This window comes from Eumetopias jubatus, unplaced genomic scaffold (assembly GCF_037043125.1).
Source record: "Eumetopias jubatus isolate StellerSeaLion01/CBP00866 unplaced genomic scaffold, mEumJub1_p1.0 scaffold_12, whole genome shotgun sequence".
Taxonomy (NCBI): Eukaryota; Metazoa; Chordata; class Mammalia; order Carnivora; family Otariidae; genus Eumetopias; species Eumetopias jubatus.
The window spans coordinates 52,319,582-52,339,196 of NW_028274818.1; the positions used below are offsets into that span (position 1 = coordinate 52,319,582).

A 19,615-nucleotide genomic window follows, 5' to 3' on the forward strand; every position below is an offset into this window, starting at 1 on the left:
TGAAAGCTATGCCATTTGCAGAATGAAGCATCAGTCCTACTTGGTTAGCACAAGCAGGCAAGTACTTTTATAAGTAATATAAAAAAAATCAGTAAATATAAAAATAACTCTGATATGTACTTCTGAATACCTACTGGCCAATTTTGCTACTCAATAAAAGGATAAATTTGATTATTCAGGAACTGATTATGTAACATAAGTTAGCCATGGTATTTGCTTTTTCTCCATATTATTACAAGATTTTTGTGTAGTTCATCTTCAGTAATAATCTCTACTGTAATGGGCAGTGAGGATAATGTTGAGTTGTCCACCACATTTTATAAGGCATCTTAAATTTGAGGATAAAGGGCAAAACTCTGTTTGTAATTTTTAGCTTTTGGCCTCAATTAGTATTGACAGTATGAGTTAACTCTAGGTAATGATTTAAAAAGTCATTTTGCATTTCTGATATAACCTAAAAAATTAATAATCTAGCCCCAAAACTATATTAACATTAATAAAAACAGAATCTTTTATATCCATGTAGAGCATATTTACTAAAAATCAGGAAAAAAGTTTTCTTCCAGCCTTATTAATAATGAGGGAAAAGATTTTTAAAAATGGGACACAAAAACTGCATGAAGATGTCTAATGTGACAAAAGTTAAAATATACCAATAATATTAGAGAACTTGCTAGTATTTAAAAACCACAGTGTTTTCTTACCCTTATGTATTGTCCAAAAATTGAGCCAACTGTCACATTATCTTCTCCAAAGGACAGTCCTCAGGACTCCTCTGAGCCTTCAGTACGTCACCTGAGAGGACTTTGTTCCTTTTGTGTTAGCAGCAGAGCCAAAATGAAGCCTTACCGCACCCCCTCCCCAATGAGGATACATAGAACACACAGCCAAGAAGTTGCCTTCAGGACTCAGTACTGAGCAGAGAACACTGAGGCAGGAGGGAAGGGAGACTCAGGAGACAAGCTGACCTAAGTAAAGTCATTTGGGTTTTAGGTTGACCCTTAACCTAAAAGCCAGCAGGTCATAAAAAGATTCACAAAATCTGATTCATGGAAAACCATAAAACTCCACTCCCTCCAGCACTAAAAGCTTGACATTCGTAAAAGCTCAACATTCTTCAAATTGCTCCCTGTAGGTAACTTTGCAACCCTAAAACAATGGAAAAACTAACCACTCAATGTAAATGATAAACCCAAAGTTACAGAGTAAGCCCCTCCCTATACCATTAGCTAATTTTAAAAACTTAAAACCTTCATTAGAGGCAAAGAGGGTCCTCTTCCTCACCTAGGATGAGAGGTCGCTACTTTGTGAAATAGCTTTCTTACTTCTAGACTTAATAAGTCTTTGTCCCTTTCTCTAAACACCTTGCTCTTGAATTCTTTCTCATGCAAGAGAGTTCTTGGCAAGGGACTTTGGCTGTCCAGCATCAATAGGGCACAGTGCAAATAAGAAATAAAGACAGGAAAAAAATCTAAAAGTCTTTAAGATGGGTTCCTAAAATATGGCCCTGTAAAAGTTAGAAAAAATGAGGTGGAGGGCCCTACCTTGCAGATCTTGTAGAGTGATTCCTGGCCATCTCCTCCAGTATCTTTAAAGTAATCATGGGCAGGAAATGTACGATGAATATCTCGAGTGATAACACTCTCCTGGGCTGAGTCCTAAAACAGAAAAAAGTAGATCTGGTCATTAATTTAAAATTTCTTTTTAATTGAAAAATAAATACACATGCCAAAAAAAAAAAATACTCAAATAGCACAAAAGAGTATGCTGCCCCCACCAAAAATATCCGCCTTCCATTCCAAGCCCATAGTCCCATTCCAAGCCCATAGTCCCATATACATGCTACCAGCAGTTTCGTTTGTATCCTTCATCCATCTATCTATCTATAGATGTGTGAATATATGCTTATGGGAGAGGGAGGTGAGGGAGAGAAGTTGTATAAACACATCTCTAGCCTCTGTTCTTTGAAACACAAATAGAAGAAAACTATCTGCTACTTTCATGGAATAGGATAACTTATAGAATATTCCTAATCAATACACGCAAGTGTACTTCATTCTCTTTAAGGGCAGCTATCAAAAAGAATGAGGTATCTGGATAGGGACATACCATGATTTGTTTAACATTCTCCTATTAATGACTTTTCTGCATTTTTCTATTTACATTACAAATATTATCACTAGGAACATTTTTATACATATGTGTTCAAGAACAGGTTCCTAGAGGTGGAACCGCTAGGTCAAAGGGTATATACATTGCCATTTTTGATGAAGGCGCTTTCCCTCCAGAGGTGTTGTAACAATACATACTCCAAACACTGGTGGAGTAGATGTTTTTCCTTATCTGCCCAATACCGCATATTATCCAACTTCTTAAATTTTTGATAATCTGATAAGTGAAAACTCAGACCACAGTAATTTAAAAAGTAAAGATATCAATCGTTTCCTCCTGAGAGGTTAACTACCTAACTCATTCACTCCAGAAAATAAAAAGCCCCAAAACTACTATATTAGATGACACATGCTTTAAAGATAAATCTAGAGGTTCTTTTTAAGACAAATTCAGGATCCAAAAGCTCAAAATTGAGTAGAATTCTAAGCTTTATAAAAAGTGATTAATCATTCATTTGATTTTATTTGAGTCCCATAAATGTTATTTGTTTTATCTGTTTCAATGTCAAGAAAATAGAACAGGAGCACTTCTGGCAACCCTGATGATGAAAATATTTTGCACAGTTTAAGGAAGCATCGGTGACTACTAGTGCAAATTAAAAGTGTCGTTTAATGTCTTGCTTCCATGAAGATTTGAACAAATCCCCCATTTCAGTTAAAATCAAGGAAGAGAAAAAAAAATGTTTAATACATGAGTTACTTTAATGAGTGCTAGCTCCCTTTCTCTTTGCAGCTGAGAAGTATGTAAGAAGGAAGTCGCTGATTAGCTCTAAGTTAAGCCAGGGCCTTCTCTTGCTGCCTTTTTCATTTCAACTTCTATTTCATGCTGAGTGGTAATTAGATCTTATACCATGTGGAGAAAGGACACAAACTGGAATGTCCCACATTTGCTAGCAAACACCAAACACATTGCAAATCAGTCCAGAGGAAATTCTGATGGCTTAGAGGAATGCAGTGCTACAGCTGAATAAAAATGAAACTTGAAAAAAAAAATCATACCTTAAGTAAGAGGATACATAGAAAGCTTATATTTATAAAGGAAATGTAGGTTCTAAGGATAGAGAAAATTTTGAGGGGAGGTAGGAGCACAGAACAAGGTGAATATAAAAGTAATGTATAAAGAGCTATGGTCTGGTATAGAGTCTAAGTAGGAGATCCCTTTAGTAGGGGATCTGGTACCAGGTAGAAGAAAGTCTTCACTGTCCAGGTTTTCCCTAATAAAAAGGTTCTCTTTCCACACAGTAATAGTTCCCACTTAGGAGCTATTTGAAAAGATGGCCAATAAAAATGTTACTACTGCCACTGCTGAACTATTTCAGGGGCAAACATGTGCTGAGTGGTTCACAGGATAACTCTTTTTACACTTTTCAAGATGTTAAGGGAGAGAAATCATTGGACTATATTCACTAGAAACTGCCTACTCATTTGGCATCATACTGTGTTTAAATGGTACCAACAGTCTGATTCAGAGAAAGGGAAATTGATTAAAAATTTCTAGAAAGTAACTTTATATAATACTGAGTAATTTTTTTCTATGCATACTTGAATCTTCCTTATTTGTTTCTAAAAATAAATGGGCAAAAAATCAAATGAAAATAAAAATCAACTTACCCTGACTTTAATGAACCTTCCCTTCCTAGGATTACTTTTAAATGCTCTCTACATATGTGTGTTTCTAGAGTTTTCTTCCAACATATTGCTCTCAGTTGACTAAGGGAACAATTTTTGGAACTCCACTTTATAAACTAAATAAAATGTTTTGCTATATTGTTCACTAATTCCTTTCACATAACTGAAGGTCAGGAGGTACACTAGAGTCTTACAAACAGACTAATATGAACGAAATTGTGTACTAGACTAGAGACAATAATCACGTTTTCAAAGCTAAAATTAATTATCTCCCAATTATTGATGAGAGTAAGAACAGTATATATTTCAGGAATCCAGACCTGAGATGTGGGAGATTAGTCCCAAATTCACTCACTCTTTCAATGAATATTTTAATCAAAGCTAATGCTCTGTAAAAGGAAGGTAAAATGATGATTTTTCTCTTCAATATTAATTTTCTGTTTAGACTTATTCCAATTAGGGTTGTGAATTTTTATAAGAAATAAAATGAACAGAGAAGGAAAAAAAGAGGCCAAATATTTCACCATCTAAATATCTGTAGTTAAAAGGGTTCATGTGAAAACCCTTTAAAAAAAAAATATGGCTAGAAACATTTTATAGCACAACCAAAACAGAGAGGAGGTCATTTAGGTAGAAGGTTCCCATAAGCAGAGTCTCTTTAAATCCTAAAGGTTATCATCAGAATGGGGAGAGGAAGGAAGTCACTCCTTCATGGGAAGCTACTTCACCAATATCCAGAGAGGTTCACAATGTGACCTGCAATTTACTTCCCAGTAGGTGCACCTCCCATTCTGATCTTCAGTCCAGTATGGTGGATTAGTGGCTTTGAAGTCAAACTCATTGGTTCTATTTCTGACTACTCAACTTAATATGTATAGGATCCCAAACAAGTTATTTAATCTCACTAAACTTCAGTTTTCTCATCTTGAAAATGGGATGATAATGTAAAATTTATGTCATTTAGAATAAAATAATGCATGCAAAGTGCTTACTTATAAGCACACTGCCTAGGATAAACTGAGTAGTCATTAAAGAAACAAAAACAGTAATGTCAATTATTATTCCCCCTTTTCCTTAAGAATCACATGTAACTGTTTAAATGTTCTGGTGAAAATATATTTTAGACATCTTTCTGCAGGTGTACACTTTAAATAATGAAACAAACCACTGTTTTTCTTTGGATATCATGAACATTATGAATAGAGCTTTCAGCATGATGACACTTTAATACATACATTCTCCATTCTGAATTTCCTATCATGTATCTTATGTGTCTTAAATTATCCTTATTTATACTAATCCATGAATAAAAGCAAAAGTGAATAATTATTTGCATAAAGTAATGTTTTTATCAACTGATACACATTCTGGCCCCAGCCTTGCATATATCCATGAAATAAAGATATACACAACCCAGGAGGAGGATGGAAAGGACAGGGTGTGGTAGAAGCTAAATGTGCCAGAGTAGTTACCATGTCCATCACTACATTAGCTTCTGAGAATCAGAGAAGGGTCGAAGTCATGGTTATGAAGAGGACAAACATCACTGTCTCTCTCACATGCCTTCCTTATGGACCATCAACACCAAGTATGTAACTGGTAGGCAAAGTCCTTGATAGCATCTATCCCATCTAAGGAGCAGTTAGGTTGGGCCACACACAAAAGTGGACTCTGACCAGAAACAGAGAGTAACTGTGAGAGGTTTGAAAGAAAGTCTTAAAAGATGAGTTTTATCTGCCTCCTCCCCACCCCACACCCCTGACACTACCACCACATAGAAACTAAATTTCTATTTAGTTTACCTTTGAAGGATTTTCTTTAATTTCCAAACTGCTAAGTCACAAGACTAAATTATCTTTTTATTTTCAAAAAAGACATCATCTCTAGTGTGATAAAATCCATGCTCCAATAGAGGATATAATTTGGCTTGTTGAAAATCAATTTCAAACCAACTCTAAGAGGTATGATAAGTAGCTCGATTAACTTTTGATCATTTTAGGTGGATTCAATTTACAGCCTGCTACCAAGAGTATTACATGAGCTGTTCTTCTAGTAACATATATATGCCCTAAAATATCTGCAATCCTCTTAATTCCTATTCCAACAGAATCATCACTTACTTGTTTGTTATGAGAAAAAAAATGAATATAGCAATCAAGAGTCAACAAGTATTAGGAAGACAGGTTTGGTTGACCGTAGCCTATTATTTTTTTAATAAAACAATTTATGGGCTGTCAACAACTGGAAAAGTATTCTATTGCAGATGATTGTTTTTACATGTGACCTTAGCACCAGATGAAGTGTGAAACTGATGTCGATAAATGAACACCTTAGCTATACTTTAATTTGCTACATTTTTACAACTATGACAGCATATACACAACCAGGAGGAGTTTCTTATTATTCTGTATTGCCAAATCCAAAGTATAACTGCATTTTCACTTTTCATCTACCACAAAATGATTTCAACTTTATAAATATCATGCCAATTTGTGTTATTAAAAATGCCAATGTAGACCACGCCTACTCACAGTGAGCAGATAAATGATTCAGAGCTTAAAAAATACTTGACTTTAGAACGTGCCTTCTATTCTTACTTCACAGGGATCCTCCTTTAGTTCTGTGTTGGAGCTAGATCTATGGTAAAACATCACAAACTGGTCGGCTTACACGTTCCTGAAAGCAGATGGGTTTGCAGTGGTGGGTCTTATTTATTTGCCTTGATGTTTGCCAAAAATCCAAAGAGGCAGAGATAAAAGGAGAAAATATGAAAGTGCATTCTAGTTTCAAACATGCTATTGAAATTATGAGCGAGAAACAGTAACACACACAAAAAAATGGATCATTGCCAGTCTTCATCCTTGAATATGCAGGTGGGGGGCAGGGAGCCTTGGCATAAGTGGGATAATATGGAAGGAAAGAAATAAATGTTAACTAAATCATATTGTAAGCAACCTGTTTCCCAGGCATTGAACACACATGCTGCCAAATGTCTGAGAATCAAAGCCTGACACAAAGGTCAAAAATATAAGCCACATTCTGGCTTCAGCTAGAAAGAAATCTCTTCAGGGAGAGAAGCAACAATAAGAACTAAAGGGAGGGGAAGGAAGGGGACAGGAAGAAGTGTTATCTCTAAGACTGGCCAATATTCATAATAGATACCTTGATCTTGAAGGAAGTGCCAGGACTGGAATGGGAAATATGAATAGAATAAAACATTCTTCTGAGACTGGAAGACTAAGAAGCATTGCAGCCTATGGGCACAGCCTGGATTTCCCAGAAAGCCCATGAAATTTAGGTCGGAGCAGAGATGACTGTGACAAATACCTGGGATTACTTTCAGACTCCCAATACACCCACCAAATGCATCTATGGCCATATATGGGTATATCCTCATTCCAGGGTTGCTAACCACTCATTATCCCAAAATAAAGGTTCAACTAAGGCACTTAGGCTTGGAAGCTCATTCAATGAGCAGTGATAAACTCTGCAACTTCTATTGGAATAAGCACAATAACTGAACTTCAGTGGTGTTATTTTCCAAAGTAAGATGCATTTCTGTCTTATTTTTTAAAAAATTATGATTTTTATCAAAATAGCCCTTTAAGCCCTTTGAAATAAATAATTTAAGAGCTCCATATTTACTCCCATTGTATAAAAATAACTTTTTATTTTTCCACAAAACTAAAGAACACCTCTAAATAACTAGCATTTGATTAAAATGCCTATTTTCACCTAATCCTTACATTTTATAACTTTATAATGTACATACCTAGTTATTAATAACTTAATAATTTTAGCCATTCTACCACTCCTTCAATTACTTTAAATGCTTCTCTTTGAAAGTCTTTGAGCTCAATTACATTTTCTTTTTTTTTTTTAAGATTTTATTTATTTATTTGAGAGAGCGGGGGAGGGAGACGGTCAAGCAGGGAGCCCGATGCAGGGCTGATCCCAGGACCCTGGGATCATGACCTGAGCTGAAGGTAGACGCTTAATTAACTAAGCCAGCCAGGTGCCCCTCATTTACATCTTCTTAAATCAAATGACATAAAAATCGAATGTACATAAAAAATTAAACTTTCTACTTGTTGTTTAGTGTTATTAAATTAATTTATGTATAAATTCATTTATGTATACAACAAATACTTAGTTCTGAGTACCTACTAAGAATCAGGCATTATTTTAGGTGCAGAAGATACAGCTGTTAGCAAGGCAATGTCCTTTCCTATGGGACTTATATTCTAGTAGCAGGGAAAAGAGACAAAAAACAAGTATATCATATTGGCTAGAGAAAAGTACAATGAGAAAAATAAAACAAGGTAAATAGATAGTGAGTGAGGAGAAGGCTGATATTTCCAGTACGGTCGTTTTGCCTTTCTGAGTGTTTGACTATTTAGAGAAAGGGCATTATAGGCAAAGGGGAACTCATGTGGGAAAGCCCTGAGATGGGAGCAGAATGGCAATACTTCTCTAGATACTTTCTTCATGAATTGCCATGAATTTCTCTAGATACATGTCTTCAATGAATTGCCAAAAATTATTCCAATATTTTTCTGGATTAACATAGCTACCTCAGGAATTTATAAGTATAATTTAGATTTATAAATTTTATATTTATAAATTTATAAGTATAATTTAGATCATTTTTATAAGATGTTTTAATTCATATATTTGAATAATATTCTCCTGGTTGCACATGTCTATATGAAAGTTTACCAAACATCTATCTAACACTTGTCATTGGTAAGATACTATACTAGGATTTACGGGATCAAAAAAAAAAAAAAAAAAACATAGGCTATAGGCCATAATATCCCTAAATTGCAAGAGGTTAAGATCTTGTTAAGACAAGATATAGGTGCAAATATACTGGAAGGAAACATATGCTAACAGCTAAATAAATGATATGGGCAAAGTTAGCTATGGGAATTCGGCAAAGAAAGTAACTGTAGAAGGGTTCACTGGTGAAAGGGGCCTTCTCAGAAGATGAGGACTGGGTTGGCTACCATAGACGGGATGGGTTCAACAAAATGGAAAGATCTCAAGAGAATATAGTTGATCCTTGAACAATCTCGGGATAGGGGCACAAACTCCCCATGAAAAAAATCCACCTATAACTTTTGATTCCCTCAAACTTAACTACTTATGGCCTACTATTGACTGGAAGCCTTACCAAAACATAGTTGAACAACACATATTTTGTATGTTATACATATTATATACTGCATTCTTACAGTAAAGTAAGCTAGAGGAAAGAAAATGTTAAGAAAATCATAAGGAAGAAAAAATATACTTACAGTACCGTACTGTATTTATCAGATAAAATTGGTTCTGATTTAAATGCTAAGAGGGCCATAGAGCAGTTCAAACCCATTTTGTTCAAGAGTCGACTGTACGCTACAACAAGGTGACATGAGCAGAGGTTCCAAAGCAGGAAACTACTCCTGGCATGCCCGAGAGATATGACTCTAATTGTCTATAGAAGGGAATCATAGAGGGGCAAGTTGAGTAGGATCCAGAATATGGAAAGGTAATCTTGAATGAAGATGTTTTAACAGTTCTGTGGACCACAAGGAACCATTTCATCTGGCCATGTCATTTCATGGTCTTTGTAGTCAGTTTTGTGAACTCTTGTTTTATTTTGATCTCATCTGATTTTACTATCTGAAAGAATTAGTGTGTAGTGAAGAATTAACCTTACACAAAAAGAGTTGGTGGCCTTTATCATTAGTTACTAGGAGGTGATCTGTACGCCCTTGGAATGCCATGCCTGATAGGAGGTCTTTGTTTGCATGTGGGCTTTGGTCACCCAACAATCTAACAATGTGATTTATCATGGGGCTTAGGGTCATGCAGCATTAGTTCTATCTATAAAGAGACTAAAAAACTAAAGGCCAGTCATGTGGGCAGTACATGAATAAGCCCCTATAAAAACTCTGCACAAGACCCAAGTGAGCTTCCCTAAATGAAGCTGGCAATATTCCATGTATGTCGTTACACACTGGTGCCAGGAAAGCTATGTTTTTGATGACTCCATGGGGAAAAGACAAAAAAAAAGTTCCATGTTTGGCATTTCTCCTGGACTCTGCTTGTGCTTCTTCCCTTGGCTGGCTTTAATCTGTATCCTTTAGCTATAATACACTGGTACCATCAGTTTAACAGCTTCCATTGAGTTCTTTGAGTGTTTCTAGTGAATTATTGAACCTCACAGTGATTCTGGTAACACCCTGAACTTAAAATTAGTGTCAGAAGTGATGGCAGTCTTATGTGGACTATGATCCCTCTTTAACTTCTTCACAAGCTGGACATTAATAATTTTGAAAATCTCACTATGGTATTCTCATCAGTAAATTTTGTTTATTCAAGGATATTTATCATTGCCTTTCATTTCCTCTATGACAAAATATTATTCACAATAAAACAGTCCCACAATACTGTGTTAATTCAGATGACTTTTTAAAAAAATCACCTTTAATGTAGGGGCACCTGGGTGGGAGGCTCAGTCAGTTAAGCATCCAAGTCTTGATTTTGATTTAGGTCATGATCTCAGGTTCGTGAGATTGAACCCCGCATAGGGCTCCATATTGGGCGTAGAGCCTGCTTGAGATTCTCTCTCTCCCTCTCCCTCTGTCCCTCCCCCCCAAGCTCTCTCTCTTAAAATAAACAAAATAAGTAAAATGAAAAATCACCTTTAATGGAGAACCCTACAGGTTAAAAATATTGGGACCACTATTGGCCATTTGACCACGTGCTCGCTGAGCTCCCCCAAAATACAAATGTGATTAGTGAAGATCACTAAATTAAAAGGGGAACAGACAACTACTGAAGTGATTCTATAATTCACTTACATAAAGGGTCACCTGAAACCTAAAAGGAGAGTGAGTATAAGGGAACGATAACTACATCCCTAAGTAAATGTCAATAATGTATCTACTTTAAAAATCCTTTAAGATCAATAAAGTTCTTCACACTGGGATATGGATTTTGAAAAATGCAATTAATTTTTATATCAAGTCAGGTTACATAATTACCATTTTGTTCCTTTTTATAGCAGCACATTTCCATTAACCCAAGTTTTTACTAACGCAGGAGTAAAAGATGCACTGATCACACAACAATAACAAAAGAAACAGGCTTAAGAACAGAAAGATTGTTCCTGAGAACTATAATAGTTCTAGTTCTCAATTATAAAGCTTATTTCAATGAATTAAATGTTCTAATTCCATCTAGTAACTGTACTATAAGGCATTTTTTTGTTTTACAAATCCTAATTAATATTATAATTTTCTTTTCTGATAATCTGTTCAATTTTCCCTATTCAAGAGGGTCAATTTCTGTTTCTCCAACAGATTTTTCTGGAAATAGAAAAAAACTGTTTTTTGCAATGAGGCACATTTGAAGTTTGATTAATCCTTTCTGGAATAAATCATGAGTAGAAACCTAGAGATTTTTATTCTATACTTTTTTTTTCCCTCTATAGTGATTCAGAAATGAGCATTACTATTCTAAGACTTAGGGGATCTAGGTAAATATATATTCCAACTCCTCAACACAGTATATTCCTTTTTAGTTTCTTCGCTGATTCCTTGTCTGGGTACTCCTTATCTGATGGTGTTACATCCTTAGCCTTGTTCTCTGCTCATCTTCCATGTTCTTCCTGGGAAATCATATCCATTTCTGTGACTTCAGCTACCATCTGTCTTCTCTCTCCTTGCTCTTTACTAAAGTAGATGCCAAACCTTAACAATTATCAGAATCATCTGAGAAGCTATTTTGGAACCCATATCTCCAGATCTCACCTAGATTTAAGTTACCAAAATCTCTATAGTACTTCCAGGCAAGCTGTATTTTTAACAAATCCCTACAGAGCCATAAGCAAAAGTCTACAAATTGTTATCTAGGAACTACTGGTCTAACAGATCTATCATTTTACATCTAAAACTTGACAAGTCAAAAACTCAAATCAGAATTTCCCATTTAATCAGGTGTCCTTTTATATTCTCAGTCTCAATGGAGTGAAATTCCATGTCTGAGCTGACATCCAAAGAGTTATTCTGAAAGTTGTCTTTTCCCTTTTTCCTCCCTTAATCAACTGGTCCTTTGGTCTTCCATTCAGTTGTATTAATTAACTGGTACACATTCCTGAATATCCACACTTGGCTATCACTTCTAGGTAGACCATGATCAGTTATTATTTATCTGTTTCCCTGGCACTGGAGACTTTAGTAGGTACTTAGTAAATGGATGCTAAATAAATCAAAATAAGGGAAGCAGGCATGTTAAGTGTATACTCTCCACGATGGAAAGACTCAAGTTTTATAATTTCTGCTTTGAGTTCTACATTCTCTTGGAACCTCACTTAGATGCAGTAGCAAAAGGAAATAATCTGCCCCAAATCAAAGTTGATAACAAGTACTCATAGACTTACAAGCCAAACCTTCACAGCAAAATGTATACCAAAATGTCCTTACTCCCAATGCCAAAGATGACACATGGAAATAATTACAGATATTACTACAGAAAAAAACAAACGGATCTCCATCTTAAAAAAGAAATTAGTAATTATGCCACCATTGGAATGCAAAAATCATCATAACAAAAAGCTGCTTGGGGTTTTCTCACTGAGTTTTACCTCATTTTATATGAAAAGCAACAAAAGATAAAGATACATTCAAATGTTGCATTATTTCAAAATCAGTCCTTTTACTTCAAAAATGACAAGAGATGGATCACATAATTAATGTGTTCAAAACCCTACCAGAGGCAAAGTACATTAAGTATGATGTTTTAGAAATCTACAGTAACCTTCAGAGTTTACATGTTAACTCTTTCTCAGTAAAATAGCTTGAAGTAGTAGACTGAGATCACGGTTAGGCAAGAATCAGAAAATTCTTTCCTATTCATTGCATCTCAGGATCATAGTATTTAACAGGCTCAGGTTCTTTACTAGGTTCTTAATACCATATGAAATCAATGGAGGATACAGATCCTCCTCTTTTATTTGAGGGCCTTTTAGAAGCTATAAATTAAGAGAGTAACGTCTTCTATTCTATTCATAAGATTATAAGATACACATGAATGAGGATTTTTTTTCTATCTTCCAGACTGCTAGTTATTTAGGTTCTATAACACTGACCTGAGAAACATACAGACATGGCTGTTGTCTTTCTCACTTTTGAAGCACTACTCGGCCCCTTTAATCAATATCCATATTTGCTTCTGATTTAAATGCTAAGAGGGCCATAGACCCAAGTTACTAAGAGATGATTTTTAAAGTCTAAATTTCTAAAAAAGAAAATGTAACTGGTTAAACACTAAGAAACTGCAAAAGTAATCCCACCTATTTCTCATTTATTAAGTTGCCATTTGTGCTTTGACTTGGTTCAGTAGTCATGGGGGCTGCAAGGAGGGTTCCTCCCAGGTGTTTGTCTGGCACTGTTTCTTTATTTAGACCTGGTTCTACAAAGAAAAGCTCTCTCATTTTTCCAAAGCTTTAAGTGGCTGATACCAAGTTACATACACATAACAGTTCCTATGTTGCAAAGTAATTAGGCATAATCAACAACTAGTCACAATGTGAAAATAAGTAATACTATTCTTTAGACAAACCAAGCGTTGTTTAGGTCAATTAGGACATGTGTCCTTTTCTGGCACCACCACAATTCAGGATATTATCACTTTATGCTTAGCCTATGACAGTGGCCTCTAAATCATGACGGAGAAGATTTTCTCTACTTTACCCTGTACAGTACTTTCAGGTTAACCTACCTAAAGTGCTGATTTGCTCCTGTGTAGCATTCAAATCCATCTACAATGTGGTTGCACCCACTATCCTCAAAAAACAAAACAAAACCTTATTCCATTCCATCTGAATCACATCCCATTCCACAAAACTGCACTGTTATTTCAAGCTTCAATGCTTTTGTGCAATTTCCTCTGCCTTGGATGGCCCTATTTCCCACATTTTCTCCTGTTAAAATCCTGTCCATTTATAAAGGCTCATATAGACTTCTTCCGTGGTGCTTTCCTAATGATCCCAAGAGAAAATAATGCTGTCTTCCCTTATGGCCTAATAACACCAAGGTGTATAAATGTATACAAACCTATTACATATTGCTTTGGGGGTAAGATATATCGTACCTCCTCTAAGCTCCGGGCCACTAGACAGGATGTCATATAGTAACACATTTAGTACCTAACAGATCATTGTTGAATAAATTATTTTATGAAAGGAGAAAATGGTAAACCAAGGCAGAAAGACAAGAGAATAAAGAATGAGCTCATGTTGTCGCTCTTTAAGTGGAAGGTGGGTCAAATCCCACACTTAGCCACAAACGGAAACTAGGTTGGACAAATCTTCCTTTCTTGGGCACTCATTTCTGCCCTGTGAAATGCTCAGAGCTGGCTCCTTGGGGAGAGGGGTTATAAAAACCATCCTAGGACAGAATGTCATCTGACAGGACTACTGCCACGGCCAATGCTACAGTGAACATTTTTACCCACAAGAAACAAATGGTCTCATTGTTCAAAACCCTGCTCTTCTAGGGGTTGCTAAAAGCTAACTTTGTGCAAATTAGCACATTTTAGTTCATAATGCTAACGTACCGATTTTTTTTTTTTTTTATTTGAGAGAGAGAGAGAGCAGGGGGAGGGGCAGATGGAGAGGGAGAGGCAGAGAATCCCAAGCAGACTGCATCAAGCAGGGAGCCTGACACAGGGCTTGATCCTACAACCCTAAGATTATGACCTGAGCAGAAACCAAGAGTTGGACACTTAACTGACTGAGCCACCCAAGTGCCCCAACTTCCCGATTTACAGGGAAGAAGAATCAAAGAGTCCTTCACACAGATTTATCGTGATAAACAGAAAGCATACATTTTGCTTAAATCTACCTTCCATTTAGCAAAGGCTAAATGCTTTATGGAGTGCAGTGCCGCAATGATCTAAATAGTCACTGAAAACAGCACTTCTCCAAGTTAGTATTTCTTGCTGACTATGGTTGTGATATGTTCAAGATTATAGTGGCAAAATAAAATACACAGACCTGAACCATGAAGAGGAAAGCATGAACCAGAGAACCTATGACAAATGTAGCAAATCGAGAGCCACAGGGAAAGGAAGGGAGTAGTGGCTGATTTTGACTCTTTAAACAACAAAGATGCAGCATTCTGAGCCTGAGTATCAGTCAAGAAGACAACTCTGCCCTTACCACGAAGGGAGTATCTGCAACTCCTGAAAGTCAGGAGGAAATGGAGATGGGATGGGCCAAGTGAGGCAGAGGGAGTGGTCTGGCTCTCACCCCAAGAGCAGGTATTGCAACACCCCTGTACCACCCTCCCTGGGGGGAATCAAGGAAATGTCCACAAAGTGGGGTGGGGTGGGGGGTAAAAAGAAGGGGGGAGCTCAACAATATTTCATGAGTAAAAGAATTCTTAACTTCTTAGTTTTTTGTTTGCATCTTACTGAAGGATATAAGTAGGACAGGTGCCCTATAAAGAAAATGTACTCAATTCAATGTGCTCAGCTATAGTGTGAGCTTTAGTTGTCTTATAATTTTATAATTCCACAAGAGTTAAAAGCTACTGTGTTTGCCCCAACTTCAGGGTTCCCAGATAAAATGTAGGACGCCCAGGTAAACTGCATGGGATTTAATATTGCATGGGAAACACTTATTTATATTAAAAAATTAGTTTTTGTTTCTCTGAAATTCAAATTTAATTGAGTATCCTATATTATTATTTGCTAAATCTGGTAGCCTTACCCAGTTTGCTAATATCACAGTGCTGGGAAAATCAATTACTGAGTACTCTTTATATACCATTTCTTTCTTCAGTTGCTTTTAAATACTTGGTCTGAAAGACACCGTATTTGATATAAACTAGTCACATCTGACTTCTCAAGCAAGCTGTGTTAAATTTACTTAAAAAAAATGAGCAAATATTAGTTAAATGCCACAGATACTGCTATGAATATATTGAGAAAGCTCGAATCTACACTATATATGACTGAGAGGAAAATGAGGACATCTAGGTAACAAGGGACAGACACCAGTAGTTAGAATACCAAGCCTGTGTGGCTCAGAAAAACTGAATTGATGACCTGGAAAATAAGATCAAATTAAGATATAGAAGACTGGTCTGAAGTCCCTGAAGACATGACGGCAGAGAACAGATAAAGATTCCTCTCAGTGAGCAGACCACAAAGATGCTGAGACTATTTACTGAGTCAACAACTCTCCTCTGCTCAAATGTCAAATAAAGATCAATCAATTAACACCTGAAAAACTTCTCTAGTCAAAGAAAAAAAAAACGGCTTCGAAATTAGCATAATGGCATATACCTACAGCTGAGATTTTGGTGTTGTGCTAAGCTTTATCAAAGGAGGATTTATTGTTCTAGTATTTACACTGCAAATATTGATAGGAAAACAGTATCTGGACACAACTTGAAAGACTTGGGTGTGGTGGCCTGGAGACAAGCAATTCTCATATATAACACAAATTCAGGAATAACAAAAATTTAATGGGTTGTTTATTTTAAACAAATCTTTTTCATTTAAGATTTTAAGTAAATAAACATGAGATCCATTTAAATATTCTTAATTATTTTTCTGAATGTTTTAACATTTTTATTGAAATTTTATAAACTAGCAGACACTACAGTATCTGATTATAATGGTGCACTTTTGAACAAATTGTTAGTCTTTCTTTGAATATGTTGTAAATTAATTGAAAAGTGCGATTTTTCTTCTTTTCATATTGTATTCTTTTTGTTTTTAAAGGTTTTATTTATTTATTCCTTAGAGAGAGAGAGACTGAGAGAGAGAGAGAGAGAGTATGAGCAGCGCAGAGGGAGAGGGAGAGGGAGAAGCAGGCTCCCCGCTGAGCAGGGAGCCTGATGTGGGGCTCGATCCCAGGACCCTGAGATCATGATCTGGGCTGAAGGCAGACACTTAACAAACTGAGCCACCCAAGCACCCCTCATATTCTTTTTTTTTTTAAGATTTTATTTATTTATTTCACAGAGACAGACACAGCGAGAGAGGGAACACAAGCAGGGGCAGTGGGAGAGGGAGAAGCAGGCTTCCCGCTGAGGGAGCCCGATGTGCGGCTCGATCCCAGGACCCCGGGATCATGACCTGAGCCGAAGGCAGACGCTTAACGACTGAGCCACCCAGGCGCCCCCCACCATATTCTTTAAAATAGAGAATTTTGGGGGTGCCTGGGTGGCCCAGGCGCCCCCCCACCATATTCTTTAAAATAGAGAATTTTGGGGGTGCCTGGGTGGCCCAGGCGCCCCCCCACCATATTCTTTAAAATAGAGAATTTGGGGGGTGCCTGGGTGGCTCAGTCGTTAAGCGTCTGCCTTCGGCTCAGGTCATGATCCTGGGGTCCTGGGATGGAGCCGCACATCGGGCTCCCTGCTCAGCGGGCTCCCTGCTCAGCGGGAAGCCTGCTTCTCCCTCTCCCACTGCCCCTGCTTGTGTTCCCTCTCTCGCTGTGTCTGTCTCTGTCAAATAAATAAATAAAATCTTAAAAAATAAAATAAAATAGAGAATTTTTAATTGAAAACTATTTGAACAGAATTTTTTTTTTTAAACAGAAACTTTTTACTACAGACACACAGAAACACAAATGCACATGATAGTTCACATCCTTTGAAACCATTTTCATCAGTTACTTTGGTCTTTTTGGCTGCAACCAACCAACTGCAGCAGGGCCTCAGCTCCCATGGTTCAGGGATTGACAACCTACCATCCCCACACCTTAGGGCTGAACTCACTAAGGCTCTGGGGGCCTCTAAGAGTAAACCAAGCAGACTGTGACTAGGCAACACGTGCACATGAAAATAAGCAGCATGGTATCTTGGAACAATTTGATATTTTAATCAAAAACAAAATCACTTCGGCTCAGGTCATGGTCTCAGGGTCCTGAGATAGAGCCCCGCATTGGACTCCGCACTGAGCATGAAGCCTGCTTGAGATTCTCCCTCTCCCTCTCCCCCTCTTCCCTCTGCTTGCATGCTCTTTCTCTCCCATGCAAAAAAAAAATCACTGAAGTAGTCAAAATGAGAAAAATCTGAACTTTGCTGTACTTTCTCAAACTTGCTTCACAGAATATTGCCTCTGGGCTTGGTGTTCCTATCCCATCAAACAAGACTATCTGTCCTCACCTCCATATGGGCAAACTTGATTTTCTTTTATTTGCCCCACCTGTCCAGTAAATCACCAAATACTTCTTCACCCAGGTGTAGAGAGAAAGGATCAGAAGAAAAGAGTGAGCAAAATTTAGCTTTCTTTGAATGGGAGGGAAGGGGTGGTGTCCTGAAGTTAGTTAAAGGGCCATATTTCAAAGCTAGGTTGGGTGAGGTGGCTGAAGCACTGGTCTAGAATCAATGCTTTCCAAAAGAAATATAATGCAAGCCATGTAAGTAATTTAAAATTTTCATGAAGCCACATTAAGTAAAAAAAAAAAAAAAAACAGGAAATTAATTTTAATAACCTTTTATTAAAACCAATGACTCTGAAATATTATCTCAACATGTAATCAATGTTAAAAATTAACAAAATTCCACACTCTAAGCCTTTGAAATCTGATACGAAATTTTTTCAATTCTGATTTGCCACATTTCAAGCGTTTGACAGCACATGTTGCTAGTATCTACCATATTAGACAACACAGGTCTAGATTTGAACTCAGAAGCCAAACTCCACACTTTCGATCCTTTTATCACAAACTCTTCTCCCGTAGGGGGACAGGAAAAATGTCTCTTGGGTGGGGGAGTAAAAACAGAGAAGACTAAACGCTACAGAGAAGAACTGCTTATGCTTTTGCTTCTTCTGTCAGTCCACTGGGATGCAAAGGTTTCTTATGAAGCTGCTAAGCCCATTACCAATAATATTTGTTAGCCATGCTTCCATATGGGATGTAACTAATAACTTATCTTACTACCCTGGGCAAACAGAGAAACAGCAGTAAAAACCAGAAACAAGGGCATGGTCTTAAACATTTTCTATAAACTTTGGCTTCAAAGAACTCCACAGCAGACTGTGCACATCACAGAGGTAACTTTTGCTCCTGGGACTGCCAAAAATTACAGAAGCAATCTTAATTCATCCTGTATCGAGAGAGCGATGACCTGATTGTGTTGACATTGCCTGAGTTCTCTATTTAAGCAGCAAGAAGGTGTACAGGCTAGATTATCAAAGTCTAATTTAGGGCTTTAGTGTTTTCCAGGCCTCTCAATTTTCCTTAGGCACAATAAAGAGAAGCATTAAAGACCCTTCACAATGGAACATCCTTTTCAGAGAGTGTATGGTAGTGAAAAAATCTGAGCTGTAAAGCCATCTACAAACTATATAATCTTGGACAAGTTAATGTCTCTAAGCTTTGTGTGCCTCGTTCTCCCTACTCTGCCACCAAAATGGTGATGTTGGTCCTAATTTTCAAACTTGTTTTAAGATTAGATATTATGTATGCCAATCATAGTGCCTGACACATAGTAAGCATTCAATTCATGGTGGATATTATTAAACCTGGAATTCTGTTACTTTTTCTCTATAGCATGAGGGCAATAATTCTAGCACCCAGAAGTAGGGCAACTCCTGCAGGACTTCTAAGACAAAGTCATGGTGAACAGATTGGGGTTTAGCAAATCTACGGCCAGCCTTGAAGCTCCTCCACAGGCCATGGAAATTTTAAATCTCTATTACTGAATCATGATCATGATCTAATACTCAGTGTAGTGAATCATAATCAGAATTAAAAGGAAAAAAGGTATGGTTAATCCTACAGTGCATCTCACTGAATCATT

At 36.9% G+C, this 19,615-nt stretch overlaps 1 protein-coding gene across 3 annotated transcripts in view; it reads right to left on the bottom strand.

Annotated features, from left to right (window-relative positions):
• The window catches only part of RABGAP1L (RAB GTPase activating protein 1 like), a 754,336-nt gene that overhangs the window by 315,609 nt on the left and 419,112 nt on the right, over positions 1–19,615 (bottom strand). For all 3 annotated transcript variants that reach the window (XM_028122981.2, XM_028122980.2, XM_088017005.1), the window contains one exon: positions 1,545–1,658. In XM_028122981.2, coding sequence (XP_027978782.1) covers positions 1,545–1,658 — 114 coding nt within the window. The remainder of the gene's footprint in view (positions 1–1,544; positions 1,659–19,615) is intronic.